Below are 16,290 nucleotides of genomic sequence, written 5' to 3'. Positions count from 1 at the left end.
CAACCCCTGATGATAACAGTTTATGTTGATGGCAATGGGCAAAAACTTGCATCACCTTTGTAAGGATAACCTTGAATTTGGCTGTGTTTGCTCAGTTCTGGTCAGTTAAGTTTTAAAGGGACATAAATCAGCAGCACTTCTATTTCTTCTTTAATTCTATACCTACAGGTTTCCAGGTCAGCTCAAGTGTCTCCATAGAGAATTCCAGGTTTCAGGGAAGACCACTCAGCCAGAACAATTAGCTGGAACTTGGTTCACTTCGAAAAGTCATCCCTTAGCTCCCTGTCAGAACCACTGCCAGTAATTTTTCTCTTCTTAGATTTATTTTTAGAAAATTTCTTCCAAGTGTTGATGTTTTCTATAAAACTGGTGGGTATGGAATTTGATTGTATCATGAATGCACCCCTCCTACCGTCCTGTTGTGGCTTCTTCTTTGTCTTTGGATGTAGAATATCTTTTTTCATAGGTTCCAATCTTTTTTGTCCATGGTTGTTCAGCAGTTAGTTAGTTGTGATTTTGGTGGCTTCATGAGAGGAGGTAAGCTCAAGTTCTTCTACTACACCATCTTGTCTCCAACCGGCATCAAACTTTTTTCTTCTAATTTGTAGCCTCCTCAGTACACCATCTTGGGGGTATGATGTCATTATGTCTTATTACTGGTGGTATTAACTTGGATCACTCAGTTAAGGTGATGTCTATCAGCTTTCTCCATAGTAAAGATATTTTTTCCTTTGTAATTACTTTGTTCAAACCACTTTCATGTATGTTTTGCATCTGATTCTCAAAACAACGCGGGTAGCGGGATATGCATTATTAGCCTCGCCTTACAGGTTTCCCTGGCTCCTCCATGGATGAGAATTTCACTCCTGTGTCCAGGGTCATTCAGTTCACAGGCCCCGTGTCCCTATGACAGCGTGCTTCAGTTATTCCTGGCTGCACATTCCCACCAGTCTCAACACTCGTCTGCTCAGCAGACGAGTCTTTAGCAGCACAGTGGGGAAGACATTCTCATTTTTCAGCCAGATCTTGTGAAGTGGACACCGTAGTACACTGCCGAGATCCCCGTTCAGCGAAGGACTGCTAGCCCCTGCCGTTGGGAGGGCTACGGCAGACAGCTTTTATCTCTCCTTTTCTTTTATTTTTTAATTTTAGCTTCTTAAGTTGGAAGTTTAGATCATGGATTTAATTTTTCTTCATTTCTAACATAAGCACTGAAAGCATCAATTTCTCTCTAAGCTCTGCTTTACCTGCATCACCCAAATTTTAATATATGTATCTTAGTCTGAGTGGGCTGTTACAACAAAAATACCGTAAACCGTGTGGCTTATAAACAACTAAACATTTATTTCTCACAGTCGTGGAGGCTGGAAGTCCAAGATCATGGTGCCCACTTCCTGTGTCTGGTGAGGGCTTCCTGGTCCACAGATGGCTGTCTTCTCGCTGTGTCCTCATGTGTAGAAGGCACAGGGAGCTCTCTCAGATCCCTTTTATAAGAGCATTGATCCCATTCATGAGGGCTCTACTCTCATGATCTTATCTCCTCTGAAACGCTCTGCTACTTAATACCATCACCTTGGGGTTAGGATTTCAACATATGAGTTTTGGGGTGATGCAGACATTCAGTCCATAGGAGTATATTTTCATTAACATTCAATTTGAAATTGAAAATAATATCTCTTTGGTTTCTTTCTTTCACTCATGGGTTATTTAGATTTATGCTGCTTAATTTCCGAATATTGGGACTTTTCCAGATTTCTTACTGCATTGATTTCTAATTTTATTTCACTATGGTCAGAGAACATACTCTAAGATTTCAATCTTTGCAACTTATTGTGACTTATTTTATGGGCCAGTCTATGGTCTTTCTTGGTTAACATTCCATATGATCTTAATAATAAGGTGTATTCTGCAGTTGTTTGGTGTATTATTGATACTTTGACTGTTAATTAAATCATGGGTGTGCTAGTGTTGTTTAGATCTTCTACATCATTACTGTGTGTGTGTTTTTGTTTGTCCAGTTGTTCTGTCAGTTGCTAAAGGGTAGGTGACATTTGATGTTACTTGGTGCTACTGTACATGACATTTTTAGATTGGAATTTCCAACTGTTGATTGTTACCATATTGGGCCTTCATCCAGAGACCTTAGAAATTCACTCATTAATTGTAATACTTTATTTGTAGATTATCTTGGATTATCTGCAAACACAATCATGCCATCTGTGAACAATGACAGTTTTACTTTTTCCTTTCAATCTTTACATTCTTTGTCTTTCTCTATCTTTCTTGAATTGGATAAGACTGCCTGTACACTGTTGAATAGAAATGGTGATAGAAGACATTCTTGTCCTGTGCCTGAATCCAGGAGGAAGGCATTCGCTGTTTTGTTATTAAATATTATCTGTGTGTCCTTTCACAAACTAAGGTATTTCTATTTCTAGGTTTGTAAGAGTTTATTGGGTGTTGAATTTTATGAAATGTTTTTTTCTGCACCTATGTAGATGCTCATGTTTTTTTCCCTCTAATCTGTAATGTGGAAATAACATTGATTTTTAAATATTAAACATTCTTTCATTCCTAGAATAACACTCAGTCATGATATGTAATAATTTTATATATCACCGGATTGTTTTTGCTGATGTCCATCCAGTTAAAGAAAGATGCACAACATAAGAGTTGTTGAGTTTAAGTTTTATGTAGGGTCTTGCTGAGCATTATAGCTCAGGAGGCAGCCTCTCAGTGGCTCTGAAGGAACTGCTCAGAAGAGGTAGAGGAGGGGCCAGTTTATGTATGATTTTTGGCCTGGGAATACATGCAGTCAAGCATACATTTTGGTAAAAGATTGCTGTTAATCACAAAGAACAGATATCCCAAGTTAATGATTTTAGTACTTTTCTATGTATGGGAAGATACAAGAATCCAGGTCATTGAAATTCTTCCTGAGCCATGCATCTAGGGGTCTGTGTATCCAAAGCACAGAGTGCCAAATCCTGAATTCCTCTCGGTGCACTGTCGTCCAACCGCAGTGGGTTACGACTTAACCCTTGTAGAACTGCGTGGTGAGCAACGCTCTCTGTCTTAGCCATTTTAACTTTTATTCTGCGTCTACTAGTATTTTATAGCAGGGTTATGCTGGCCTCATAGAACCAGTTAGGAAGTGTTTCAGTTTTCTTTATTTTCTGGAAGAATTTGTGTAACATTAGTATTATTTTCTCCTTATGTTTGGAAGCATTTACTAGTGAAGCCATCTGCTCCTGGCGTATTCTTTGTAAGAAGATTTTAAATTATGAAATTAATTCCTTTCGAAAATCTAGAACTATGCAGATTTTCTAAATATTCTCGTTTAGTTTTGGTAAGTTGTTCTTCAAGGAATTTGTCTAATGTATCTAATTTGTTAAATTTTTTGGACAAACTTTCATAATATTAGTATATTATCTTTAAAAAAATCTACAGCATCTGTACTGACTTCCTTTTTCATTTCGTATATTGGTAATTTGTGTTCCTGCTCTTTTTTTTATTATGGTAAGATACGCATGAAACTTACCTTAACCATTTATAAGTGTACAGTTCAGTGGTATTAAATAGCTCACACTGCTGTGCAACGATCGCCAGCATCCATCCCCGTTAATTCTCATCGTCCTGTGAAACTGAAACCCTACACCCATTCACATCGTCTCCCTATTTTCTGCTCTCCCAGGTCCTGGCACCCGCCACCCTACTTTCTCTAGGATTTTGACCACCTTCTCCTACCTTTCCGGCTCCAGCCACCACCTGCCCACTCCCATTAGACCACCATATAGCAGTGGCCAATAACGTTATTGTTTTTCTTTAAATCCCAAACTTCCTCTCGTAAGTTTATAAATAAAAAATCACTCTGCTTCCATTTGTCAACTGGAAAGAAGGACACAGGGTTTACACTTCATAGTGCGGTTGGGAAGGTTAACTGAATTATTACAAGAAAAGCACGAGAAAGCAGGTCCTGCTCCGGAAATCAGCCGCTTCTGTCATTCATAGCGGGTTTCTGACCCCCAGACCAGGATGGCTCCCGCTCCCCTCCGCCTGCGCCGCCGCCCCGCCCCCTCCCCGGGCTGCCCCCAGCGCCCGGGGACGCGAGCCCGAGCCCGCACGCTTGGAGCGGAGCGCCCGAGCTCGCGCAACGGCCGAAGGCGGGATCCGCGAGGCGCGCCTGCGCGGGGCACTCGACCCAGGACCGGGATGCCCCCGAGCGCACTGCGCCTGCGCGGTCCAGGGCGTTGGCTCCCCTCTCCGGACAGCGGGGCGTGTACGGCGGCGCATGCGCGCAAAGCCGGCTCCAGGGCGGGGCTTTCTACGCGGGCAGCCTGCGCACATTACGCCTGCGCGGGCCGAGGGCGGCGGCTCGGGTTCTTGGTGGGTGCTGGCTGCCCCTCCGTGTCGGAGGTGTGGACGCCAACCTCAGCGGAGAAGCGCGGCTGAGGTAGGTTTCCCGTGGGCAGCTCGGGCGGCTGGACCGCGCGTGGGGCAGGACATGCCAGGTGAGGGGGTCCTCGCCCGATGTGTGCGTCAGCGAGCGGTCCGAGGCCGCCGCCCCCTATCTAGATTTCTCCGCGCCTTCCCGCCTCTGTGCTGACCTCGAGCTTGGTGCCCCGCCCCCGCCTGGGCCACGCCGTCCCTCCGAGCACGCCTACGGCGCCACACCCATCGCCCCGCAGCCCCGCTACCTCCCCAACCACGCCCACAGTGGCCCGCCCCTCCCGGAGCCGCGCCCCAGTGCCACGCCCACATCCCGTCTGCCTTTGGCTTCCGGGCCACTCTCCCACCCTCTCAGAGAGCAGGTCACATTCCCTTCCCTCACTACCCATTCTGCTCTCGCGTCACGCCCTGCCCCTCCCTTCATCCTCTCTTCCCCTGTTTCTCTCCCTGCCCCGTTGGCCACCTGCCCTTCAGGATCGTTGGCCCTCTCCCCCAACCCTGCCCCGCCCCTCAACCGAGCTCCTCCCCATCCAGGGCCCGCCCCATTATCCCGCCCCGCCCACCCTGGCCCCATCCGTCAACCCGGCCCCGCCCTCCCACCGGCCCAGCCCCAATGCAGTGTTTCCAGTGAAAATGCAATGCATGTGTATTAGTATTTATAATTACAAACGTCACCCAAAGAAGTATTAGGTCTTGACTGATAAAGTGAAGCCCTCATTTTAAACAAAGAATTTCTGTATAATTAAAAAAAACACACATCCATCTCAGAGCGTAGTATGGGTTACACTGTCACTGGAAAAATAAGGTTGAGAATGAGAAGAAAAGCCTCTGGGAGATGCAGACCTTGGTTCCTGTTAGTGGAAACACTTTAAAGCCCCAGATAGGAAATTCTAATTGGAGTTAAAGTTGTCAGGGTTCCAAGGAAGGAATTGACATCAATTTATTGTTTTAATTCAACCCAGTGATCTAACAGAAACTAACAGTCTTTGGCCAATGAACAATTAACACCTTGCAGGCTAGTGATGAAAATATACACTGTTTGGAGTTCATAAATTTTAAATGCTTTCAATTGATTTTGTAAGAATTATGTTTATAAATTTCATTTCTGTTCATTCTTTACATTCTTTACATTTATTTCCATTTGGTAGAGGACGTTTTTCGTGGACCTTAGAAGTTATGTGGACTTAATTATTATGCAACATAACAAGCATTTTCTCATTCTATCTCTTTTTAAAATAGAAATGGAGGAGAAAATGAAACATTAAAGCAGCAGCTATGTGCAGATCCCAAAGGAATTATGGCAACACCAGGTGACTGCCCCGGAAGTGAGTTGCAGGTAATTTCGGTTCTGCTGTGTGAGAACTTGTATTTAAAGACCAGGACCATTACAGAGACTGGAGCTCAGCCCAGAGTGATGGCATTTTCCTTGGACCTTGGAGAGTGGCCACTAACCAGGGGATGCTTAAATAAAGGAAATGCACAGTGTGTAAAGGTCACACATGACGTTCTGAAATGGGCACTGTAAACACTTCCCAGGAATCTAGGGTTCCATTTTTGGCCCTTGAGCTGGTGAAGAAAGCACATTTTTTTTTAGTTATTTAAAAACATCCCAGACATAATATGTTAGAGACAGGTTGGACATTAGAAAAGATTTATATATTCATACTGTTTATCTGCCTGGGACACACATATAATTTCATTCAAGTTAACAGTAAAAAAAAAAGTCACCTTAAATTTAAAGGAATGTCAATTATGTAAAATTAAGAACCAGAATACTCTAATAAATAATGTTTTTTAAAAAACATTTTCATGTCTGTGATGTCAATTTTAACATTTTTTTTCTCTTTATGTTCTAATTATCATTCTAAATTCATTTGGGTTTTTATATATAGAAATTTTATTTATAGTTGGATCATTTCATTAATCTGTTTCTTAAAATTATGAAAATATTCTTAAAATTTGATTCTTAAAATATGATTAAAATTAATCATAAAATGTTTTAATTTCATGGATCTCTTAATTTTCTTTTGAGAAATTAAAAAACTACTGGAACATTTACAGAATAGCATTGCAGACATCAAGTATCAATACATATTACACAGAAGTGGAAACTTGCTAACATTTTGTCATATTTACTTCAGAATATAAGTATATATATGAATAAAAAAACATAAATAAAGTTTGTTCCCCAACCCCAGTCCCATTCTTCTTCCTCTGTCTCAAGTGCAAACACTACTATGAATTATGAATTGATATTTGTGCTTCTGCACCATCTTTTATACTTTTATACCTTAAGTAGGCATCTTTGAGCAGCATATGATATTGTTTGTGTGTGCTTTTTAGAATTTACCTAAGTGGTGTCATAGTCTGTGTGTCCTCTGCAGCCTGCCTTTTCCACCTACGTTACTTTTGAGGGATTTGTCTTTAATGTATGGGTACAGCTGGTTTAGTCCTGAAGGATGGTCCCTCTAGTGTGTTCCTTATATGAAATGTATCATATTCACAGGTAGGTATGTAGGTCTGTTCAGTCTTACTGTTGTACGTTAGGTATATACCACATTTTATCTCTTTCCCTTTTGTTGGACACTTACATTGCTTCCAGTTTTTCTTTATTTCAAACAGTGCTGCAGTGAACATCCTTCAGTGTGTCTCTTTGTGCACATGTGCTCCAGGGTATTTACCCAATAATGGCATTGTAGGATGGAAGGGATTGCATATTTTCAGTTTTACTAGATAATGAGCAATTGTTCTCCCAGGTGGTTTACCAGTTCACAGGTCTGCCAGGAGCCCAAAGTGCTTGCTAACACTTGAGAACATCAGGCTTTTTAATTTTGGTCAGTCTGTGGGTTAGAAATGGTATCTTGTGATTTTAGTTTTCCTGGTTATTTATGAGTCATGGTAGTATTTCAATAACATTTGTGTTCATCCTGGTAATAGCATTCTTCATCACAGAAGAGACGCCTGATAGTCACAGTTTGCGTTTTATCTTTTTAGGATTTTATCAATTTTATGTTTTCAAAGAAACCTTTGTTAACTTTCTCTTTGTCCATCTGTGTTCTATTTCATTGATTTCTGCTTTTATTTCCTTTATTCTATTCTATTTGGGTTTAATTTTCTCTTTTCATAGCATCCTGAGATGGAAGCTTGGATCACTGATTTTAAACCTTTCTTTTCATATATATTGTGTGTGTGTGTGTGTGTGTGTGTGTATATATATCTTTAAAGCTGTAACTTTTCCTCTATTCACTGCTTTAGCTGCACCTCACACATTTAAATGCATTGTATTTTCATTATTGTTCACTTAAAATACTTTCTAATATATGACAATGGAAATTAGAAAATTTCCGGGCTCTTCAGAAGTGTGTTGCTTAATTTCCAAACTTGGGAAATTTTATATTTTTGTTATTTAATTTTGGCTTGATTATGTTTGGTCAGAAAATATAACATTTCAATCTTTGGAAATTTATTCAGGCCTGCTTTATGGTCTCATCGTAAGGGTTATTTGGTGGATGTTCCATGGGCACTTGCAGAGACTAAGTTATTCTGCAGTTGTTGGGTGTAGTGTTCAATGTCTTCACTGTCAAATGGGTTATTAGTATTGCTCAAATCTATATCCTGTTTGATATTTTGTCCATTTGTTCTATCAATTACTGAGAGAGATGCGTTTCAAAAATCTCCACAGTGATTGTGGATTTGTCTATTTTTTTGTTATTTCCTTTTGGATCTATCACTTCTTGCTTCATATATTTTGAATCTCTGTTATTTGGTGCATCTGTTTAGGTTAGTTTTTGTTTTCTAGATTGGTTGACCCTTTTATTTTTATGAAGTCTCTCTTTTTACCTATTAATACTTCTTGCCTTGCATCTACTTTGTCTTAGTGTTTGCATGGCACACGGACACATATATACCTATATTTTCAGCCAAACTAACTCCGTATATTTAAAGTGTTCCTCTTGTAAAGAGCTTATAGTTATGTCTTTTATTTTCCTGTCGGATAATATTTGCCATTTAATTGGAGTATTCAGTCCATTAACATGTAACATAAGTCTAACATGAGCCTAACATCTTGCTGTTTGTTTTCTGTCACAATTCTTCCTTTTTACCTTTCTCCATTCTTGCCTTCTTTTAGATTAATAAAATATTTTCTATAATTCACGTTATCTCCTCTGTTGACTTTTTAGCTGTACTGTTTTGGGCTGGCCAAAAAGTTTGTTTGGGTTTTTCTGAAGATGTTATGGAAAAACCTGAACAAACTTTTTGGCCACCCCAATATTATTCTAATGGTCACCCAAGAAATTATGATATGCATCCTTAACCTATTCTAGTCTTTTTTTTTGACCGCTTCACAAGAATCCTCTAAATTAGTTCCATTTACCAGCCGCTATTTTTGTGCTATTGTTGTAACATATTTTACTTCTATATATGCTATAAACCCCACAAAAAATTATTATTGTTTCTCTATACTGTCAAAAGTCTTTTTTATAAAGTATAAGTAATAGTGTTTCCCTACATGTTTACCTTTTCTGGAGTCTTTACACCTATTCCTCTGGCAAAAATTAAAGACGGTTACTCCATGCACTGCTGGTGAAGTGTGAAGTGCCACATCCTTTATGGAAAGAATCTGACAAATGTTTGAGTGAAAACTATGTTTACGTTTCAGCCCTGTCAGTCTATCCCATAGAGAGAAAGTGTCATCGTGTCAGGATAAATGTGCACAGACGCTTGTGGTGGTAGAAAACTGGACATCCAGAGCAAGTCCATCAGTCGAAGATGACTTAAGCCTCAGGCAGAATCCCCGCTGCGAAATGTTATGTAGCCATATGTTATGTATGTACATGTGTACATACATAACATATATACGTATGTTATGTAGAGTTCTGCAGGTGGGGAGTTTGCCACAAGTTATTGTGTGAGTGAAAAAAGAAAAATTTTTTAAAACTGGTATCTTTTACAAAAAGTGATGTCAAAAGGAAAAATAAGTTGTGTGCGTGCACGTGTGACACGAGCATGGGAGGTGTGGGGACCCTCCTCCCTCTCCATGCACTCCATGTAGACCAGGCGACCGTGAGGGTTGTGGGTGTGGGGGGCCGGTGACACACAGCGCGGATGGAGCCGGACAGGACGAGGGAGGGAGAGCAGAAATGAATCACTTTACTGTGATAGGAAAATGTGCAAAGGATACAAACAGGTGATTATTAAAATAAAAAGATGACCAGTGTATAGGTAAAATCATGTTTGATCACTAATAATCAAAGGAAGGCAAATGGAGGTAACCAAGAGGTAATTTCTCGCCCTCAGACTGGCAGAGGCTGCAGTGATGAACATCCACTGTTGATCAGGCGCAGGGAACTCACGAGGCTCTGTCCTCGCATGCAGGAGCTCAAGTGGCCGCCCCGTGGAAGGCATCGGGTGGTGGTGTTAAAGCCGTAAAAGATGTTGACCCTCAGTGTCATATTCAGGAATTTATCCTAAGAAAACTATCAGGGACAGACCGATTCATATTGAAGTTCACCTTAACATAATTTATACTAGTCAAAACTGAAAACAGTTTAAATGTTTATAGGAGATTTGATAAATAAGTTACAGTAATTCATGGAATGGAATACTATGAGATACTGAAAATGTGCTTAGAAGTGTATTTAATAATGGGAAAAATGTTCAGAATTTAATAAGTGCAAAATATGTCATGAGGCAGAATTTTATGATCCCGGTAAACACCATGTAAGGAGGTATTGCGTGTGCACGTGAAGAAAGCCTGAAGCACTGTAACGGTGGCGTGTTACCGTCATTGAGCTCTGACCAGTGAGCAAGCTCACACTTAGTTTTACTTTTCCTCTTTGTGCTCTTTTCTTCCACATGTTTTCTAAAATGAACATGAATGGTGGTTATGTTTAGGAAAATCTGTTAAACATATGTCCGGGCAGGGTTGCTGCAGTGAACTGGATCGCGAGCTGGGGCCCTGCCGCCTCTGGGGTGGCCTCCAGGGAGACCCGTTTGGACGTAACGGGAGGCGGGCTGCGTGCAGCCGAGACCCAGGGCGCCCCCTCCGAGTCCTGAGCAGCAGTGCGCCCCGAGGGCTGCGCCCTGCCCCCTGTGGGCCCTCAGTACGGCCGCCCAGCTCTGCCCTCGGGTCTGACGCCCAGACAGGGCTGCTTTCACCTGGGCCGGTCGCCACCTTCAGAGCGTTGCTGCTGATGGGGTCAGTCACCAAGTGGTCACTCGCGGTGCCTCCTTCTTGTTCTTTCTCTGACGTTCGCTTAAGGATGCGAGTCATTCTGTACTAGAGACTAAAGTCAAGGTGGAGGGAGGGTGAGATCCTTTCATTCTGCTGGTGGAGACGACCCCAAGTGTTTGTAGGATGAAAACGTGGTCACGTGAATCTTGGTTTGAAACCATCCTAATAACCTGGAGCCAAGAGAGACAGACAGAGACAGAGACAGAGAGGCAGAGGTGGAGAGAGACAGAAACAGAGATGGAGAGACACAGAGATGGAAACAGAGAGTCAGAGACAGACAGACAGAGACAGAGAGACGGAGAGGGACAGAGGCGGAGAAAGACAGAAACAGAGGTGGAGATGGAGATACAGAGAGGCAGAGACAGAGAGACAGATGGAGAGGGACAGAGATGGAGAGAGAGACGGAGACAGAGATGGAGAGGGACGGAGACAGAGGCGGAGACGGAGATGGAAATGGAGACAGAGAGAGAGGCAGAGACAGCAGAGACAGAGAGACAGATGGAGAGGGACAGAGACAAACAGACGGAGACAGAGAGACAGATGGAGAGGACAGAGGCAGAGAGAGAGACAGAAACAGAGATGGAGACAGAGAGACAGGGAGGCAGAGACAGAGGCGGAGTGAGACAGATGGAGAGACAGGCAGAGAGAAGGGCGGAGAGGACGGGCAGCCCCACAGTCACCTCCCTTTCTCCCTTGCTTTGAACAGGAGGGAGAGGACCCCGCCGTGCAGGGCGAGGAGGGGAACCTCCAGGGTAGTGTGCACCCCGAGGAGTTCGTGGCCATCGCAGACTATTCTGCCACTGATGAGACGCAGGTAGCCATGTGGGTTATGCTTTGTGGATTCAGCATGTTCAGGGACAGGATTAGATGTAAAATTTGCAGAAGTCATAGCAGATTTAAATAAAGAAGTATTCAGATACTTCACTGCCACAGGAGACCTGTGGGTGACCCTCCCAGCCTAAAAAATTCAGGTCCCAAGCCTGATGTGAAGGATTCCCGGGTGAGGAACAGGGGGTGGAGGTACCTGCTTCAGTTTCTGCTTTGAAACTCTTACTTAGAACCTATTCTAATTAATGAAAAATGGGGTGTAAAATAAAAATATTTACTTGAATGTAGCATTCTTTACTTTGTAATAGGAATTTCTTAGCATAAGCCTCCAGTAACCGAATCAGCTACCACCTAGCTGAGTTACGGTGAAGGGGCTGTTAGAAATTTTGTTCTAAGAAATTTACACTGTTTGAAAACGTTTAATCTTTTTTTTTAAAAAAAATCAATTAAGGTGTGCTTTTGTTTCGTGTAGATATTCCACAAAAATCTTAAAATCCTGGTATCATTTTCATATCTTGTCAGTTGATGCATTTACCCATTGACTCCTTTTCGAAATTGCTGTGACTTGGGCCCCAGTGATGGGGGATTTATCACGGAAATACGAACTACAGGTTTTTCTTTAATTTTCATTTCTCTGTATGTTTTTATAGCTCAGCTTTTCGAGAGGAGAAAAAATTCTCATCCTGAGACAAACCACTGCCGACTGGTGGTGGGGTGAGCGTGCCGGCTGCTGCGGGTACATCCCCGCGAACCACCTGGGGAAGCGCCTGGAGGACTGGGGCCCCGAGGACTCGTGGCAGGACGAGGAGTACTTCGGCAGCTATGGGACCCTGGTACCGACTCCCCTGCCCGCCCAGCCGCTGGCGCTCGCTGCTCGCGAGTTTTAGGTTCTAAGTTTACAAATAATCTCTGGGCTTCTACTCATCATTCAGAGCAGGGCCCACAGATGTTTTCTTCACCTTAGCTGCTCAGCCCTGGCATCCACATGCTGAAGCAGCTGTACAGAACTTCAAGTGAGCAGGGCTGCTGCGTTCCAATAAAACTTTATCCATAGACACTGAAATTTTACTTCCATATGATTTTCATGTGTCATATTCTTCTTTTGGTTTTTAAAAACCGTTTAAAAATGTAAAAGCCATTCTTAGCTTGTAGGCCATATAAAAGCAGGTGGTGGGCTGGACTGGCCCACGGGCTGTAATGTGCAGACCACTGGTTTAGAGATATTGTTTGAGCAGTGGAGTATTTCTCAGTATTTAAAAAAATAATAACTTTTACATTAAAAATGAAATACAGGGCTTCCCTGGTGGCGCAGTGGTTGAGAGTCCGCCTGCCGATGCAGGGGACACGGGTTCGTGCCCCGGTCCGGGAAGATCCCACATGCCGCGGAGCGGCTGGGCCCGTGAGCCATGGCCGCTGAGCCTGTGCGTCCGGAGCCTGTGCTCCACAACGGGAGAGGCCTGCGTCCCGCAAAACAAAAAAAAAAAACAAAAAAACAAAAAAACAACAACAACAAAAAAAAAGAAATACAAAAAAATTATATAAATCAACAGTAATACCTATAAATAACTAACTTATTAGTTTGTTTTTTTTCCAATGTGAATAAAGACCCAAGGTCCTGTGGTCCAGACTACCCTGTTTATAATTTAAACTAAATAAAACTAAATGCATGATGAACGTTGCAAATACAATGTTGAGTGAAAGAAGCAAGACATCAAAGAATACCTTATGTTTGATTCAATTATATAAGTTATAAGGCAGCGTTAAAAGGTGTTGCCTATGAATGTATATATAAGTGGTGGAGCTCTAGAGATCAGGGACCTGATTCCCCTGAGAATCTGGATGGGGGTTACTGGTAAGGGGGGCTTCTATGTTTGCCAAGGCCGGGTGAGATGCTCCGGGGTGCTGGTAGGGTTCTGGTGTGGGTACAAGAGTGTTTGGAATGTAACTATGTTAAGTAAACTCTAAAGTACTTTTTAGTGTACTTTTTTGTAGGTATGTCATATTTGACAATTAAACATGTTAAAGGAGATGAAAACCCCCTGATGTGTGTACATATTTAGAGATGGCAACCATCTACTAAGAAAGACATAGTGATAATCTGAAGTCTGTCTCCTCACTCTGCTCCTTGAGATTTTTTTCAGCAACAGTGCTTATGCTTCTTCCAAATCTAAGCTGCATCTGTTTTATTCTTTTAAATTTATAGAAGAGGAATAGTTTCACACACAGTTTTTCACCTTGCTCTTCTCACGCAGCTGTACTGTTTTGAAGGTCTGTTCTTTACAGCAGCTGCGGAGTATTGTGTTGATTTGAAAAGGATCATGTTTAGTTTCCGTCACAGCAGGCAATGCTGTAATGGATGTCCTCCTACATAAATCCTGCTAAACCTTTGCTGGAATTTTCACTGGGTAAATTTGAAGGGTGTATGTATGTGTTTTTTACTTGGGTGGATCTTGCCAAGCTGCCCGCCAGAAAGATACCAACAGCATAGAAGGTGTATTTCACCACCACAAGTCTTCAGAGTGAAAAAAGATTTCCAGTCTTAAAGGTGAAATATGTATCTCGGTTTTGATTTCCATTTTTTAAAGTGAGATTGATCTTCTTTCATATCTTATTGGCCTTTTGTATTTCTTATTTTTTGATAAACTTTCATATAATTTGCCCATTTTTCGTTTGATTTCGGTCAATTTATATGTTAAATAGGCAGTTTAGCTTGTATTTGTATGTATCACACTGACCATTTGCTGCTGTTTTTCCCCCATGGAACTTTTTATCTTTATATGGTCTAATTTGTCCTTCTTTTCTTTGTAGCTTCTGCGTTTGTGTCCTATTTTCAAGGCCTTCACTCCGAGATTATAAATATCCATGCTTTCTTTTAGAACTTTTGTGATTGCATTTTTTTTAACAATGAAATATTTAAATCAATCCAGAATTTACTTGTTAAGAATAAGGTAAAATTCCGACTTAATTTCCCCACAAATATCCAGCTGTTCCAGCTTTTGGTTACTCTTCCTTTTCTGCATAATGTGAAACGCTCATTTATCATATGTCAAATTGTTAGGGCCTGTTTTGGGAATCTCTGTTCTGTGTCATTGATCTGGTTATTTCTTCTGCAGGTCCAGATGCTTTTTAATGATTGGAAGAGCTAGGCCTCTAGTATTTCTCCTAATTTTTAGCATTTTCATGGCCTCGTCTGTTTATTTTTTTGAAACTGTTGCCAGTGCATTTTGGCTCCCTGTGCACCGATGCCGAATAGAGAGGCTTTGTATTTTCTTTGCCAGGCAAAGGGAAGACCCAGCAGGCTAGCGCCTCAAGAACTGTGCCCCCCTGTTCTGGGGAATTACAGGGGGTATTATAGGTGGAACTCACAGTCCAGGATAAGTGATAGGATCAAAGTGGTGAAGGTCTTGCATTCTTCTTCTTCTTGCAGTATTTTAAAACAGTCACTGCTGGCGTCAGGCAGCCTGGTAATTGGGTCTGTTCATCTCTGGGTTATCGGCCTGCGACCTTCTTTCTGAAATGTAAACAGATACAAGGGGTGATTTGCTACAAGTGAATGCATGGAGAGTAAATGCCAGGTGCAGGGTATGATTCATGTGGAATCAGAGTAATTAGCTTTGTTTAGCTTTGTGAAAGACAAGTCTAGCTACCAGTGTTTGTCAGTAGTAACAGCTAAAGAATAACCAAGATGGCGTAACTCTTTCAGGCCTGTTTATGCTGTTTCCCCAGCCTGTTCATTGTTGCTTGTTGTTCTTGTTTATCAGAAAAGTCTCATTTCTATTTTTGCGCAACAAAACTAGTTTTATTATCGTTGTGTTGTGCTCCTGCTCCACCCCGTACAGTTGTCCTGCATTCTAATGTGTTACATGGAAAACGTGCATTAATTTAGGGAGAAGTGACATCTTTGTGATGACTTTTCTCATTTCTTAAGCCTTGTGTTATGTGTCAGAGTTTTAAGGTTTTTTTTGTGTGTGTGTGTGATACGCGAGCCTCTCACTGTTGTGGCCTCTCCCGTTGCGGAGCACAGGCTCCGGACGTGCAGGCTCAGCGGCCATGGCTCACGGGCCCAGCCGCTCCGCGGCATGTGGGATCTTCCCAGACCGGGGCACGAACCCGTGTCCCCTGCATCGGCAGGCGGACTCTCAACCACTACGCCACCAGGGAAGCCCTAAGGTTTTGATCATACAGGGTTGTGTACCTTTCTAGGTAAATCTGTTCCTAGATATTTTTGTGTATTATTGTGTATGGCTGGGTGAAGTGTTCTATCAGTTGGATTAAGTTGGCTGAAAGTGTTGTTCACGTCTCTGTCTTTTCTGATTTTCTGCTTCTGTCAGTTGCTGAGAGAAGGGTGTTGAAGTCTCTGACTATAACTGGGAATTTGTTTCTGTTGCAGTTTTACTGGCTTTTGCTTTGTGTATTTCGAAGCTCTGTTGTGAGGTACAAGAATATTTAGAATTGTCATGTCCTCTCGCTGAAGTGATCCCTGTCTTGTGACGACCTGATGCTCTTCGCTCTGAAGTGTATCGTGTCCGAGGCGAATGCAGCCATGCCGGCCTCATCCCCTGGGGCCTCCGCATCCTGCTTCTGACTCGGCGTCAGGTGGCCCCACAGGCAGGACAGCAGGGTCTCGACTCCGTCCAGCCCGGTGGCCTCCCTTTGTCCGTCTCCTAGGAGGCACGGGGCCCGCGAGGCCCATGCAGGCCTCCTGTTGGCGCTGACCTGGTCTGGGGGGCCGGGCCGCCTGTCCCTCGGTGCGTGGTGCCGCTTGAGCTGGGTCTCCA

At 42.6% G+C, this 16,290-nt stretch overlaps 1 protein-coding gene across 3 annotated transcripts in view; it reads left to right on the top strand.

Annotated features, from left to right (window-relative positions):
• The first annotated feature begins 4,322 nt into the window (after positions 1 to 4,322).
• PRMT2 (protein arginine methyltransferase 2) overlaps positions 4,323 to 16,290 on the top strand; it is a 40,214-nt gene continuing 28,246 nt past the window's right edge. For 2 of the 3 annotated variants that reach the window (XM_081234874.1, XM_081234875.1), the window contains exons 1-4: positions 4,323 to 4,453; positions 5,689 to 5,785; positions 11,391 to 11,498; positions 12,163 to 12,345. In XM_081234874.1, coding sequence (XP_081091000.1) covers positions 5,747 to 5,785; positions 11,391 to 11,498; positions 12,163 to 12,345 — 330 coding nt within the window. In that variant the 5' untranslated portion in view covers positions 4,323 to 4,453; positions 5,689 to 5,746. The remainder of the gene's footprint in view (positions 4,454 to 5,688; positions 5,786 to 11,390; positions 11,499 to 12,162; positions 12,346 to 16,290) is intronic. The other variant, XM_081234876.1, reaches the window with a different exon arrangement.

Source organism: Mesoplodon bidens, assembly GCF_964165515.1.
Source record: "Mesoplodon bidens genome assembly, chromosome: 5".
Taxonomy (NCBI): Eukaryota; Metazoa; Chordata; class Mammalia; order Artiodactyla; family Ziphiidae; genus Mesoplodon; species Mesoplodon bidens.
Note: the sequence above shows the minus strand (reverse complement) of the source record. Positions and strands in the feature narration are given on the sequence as shown.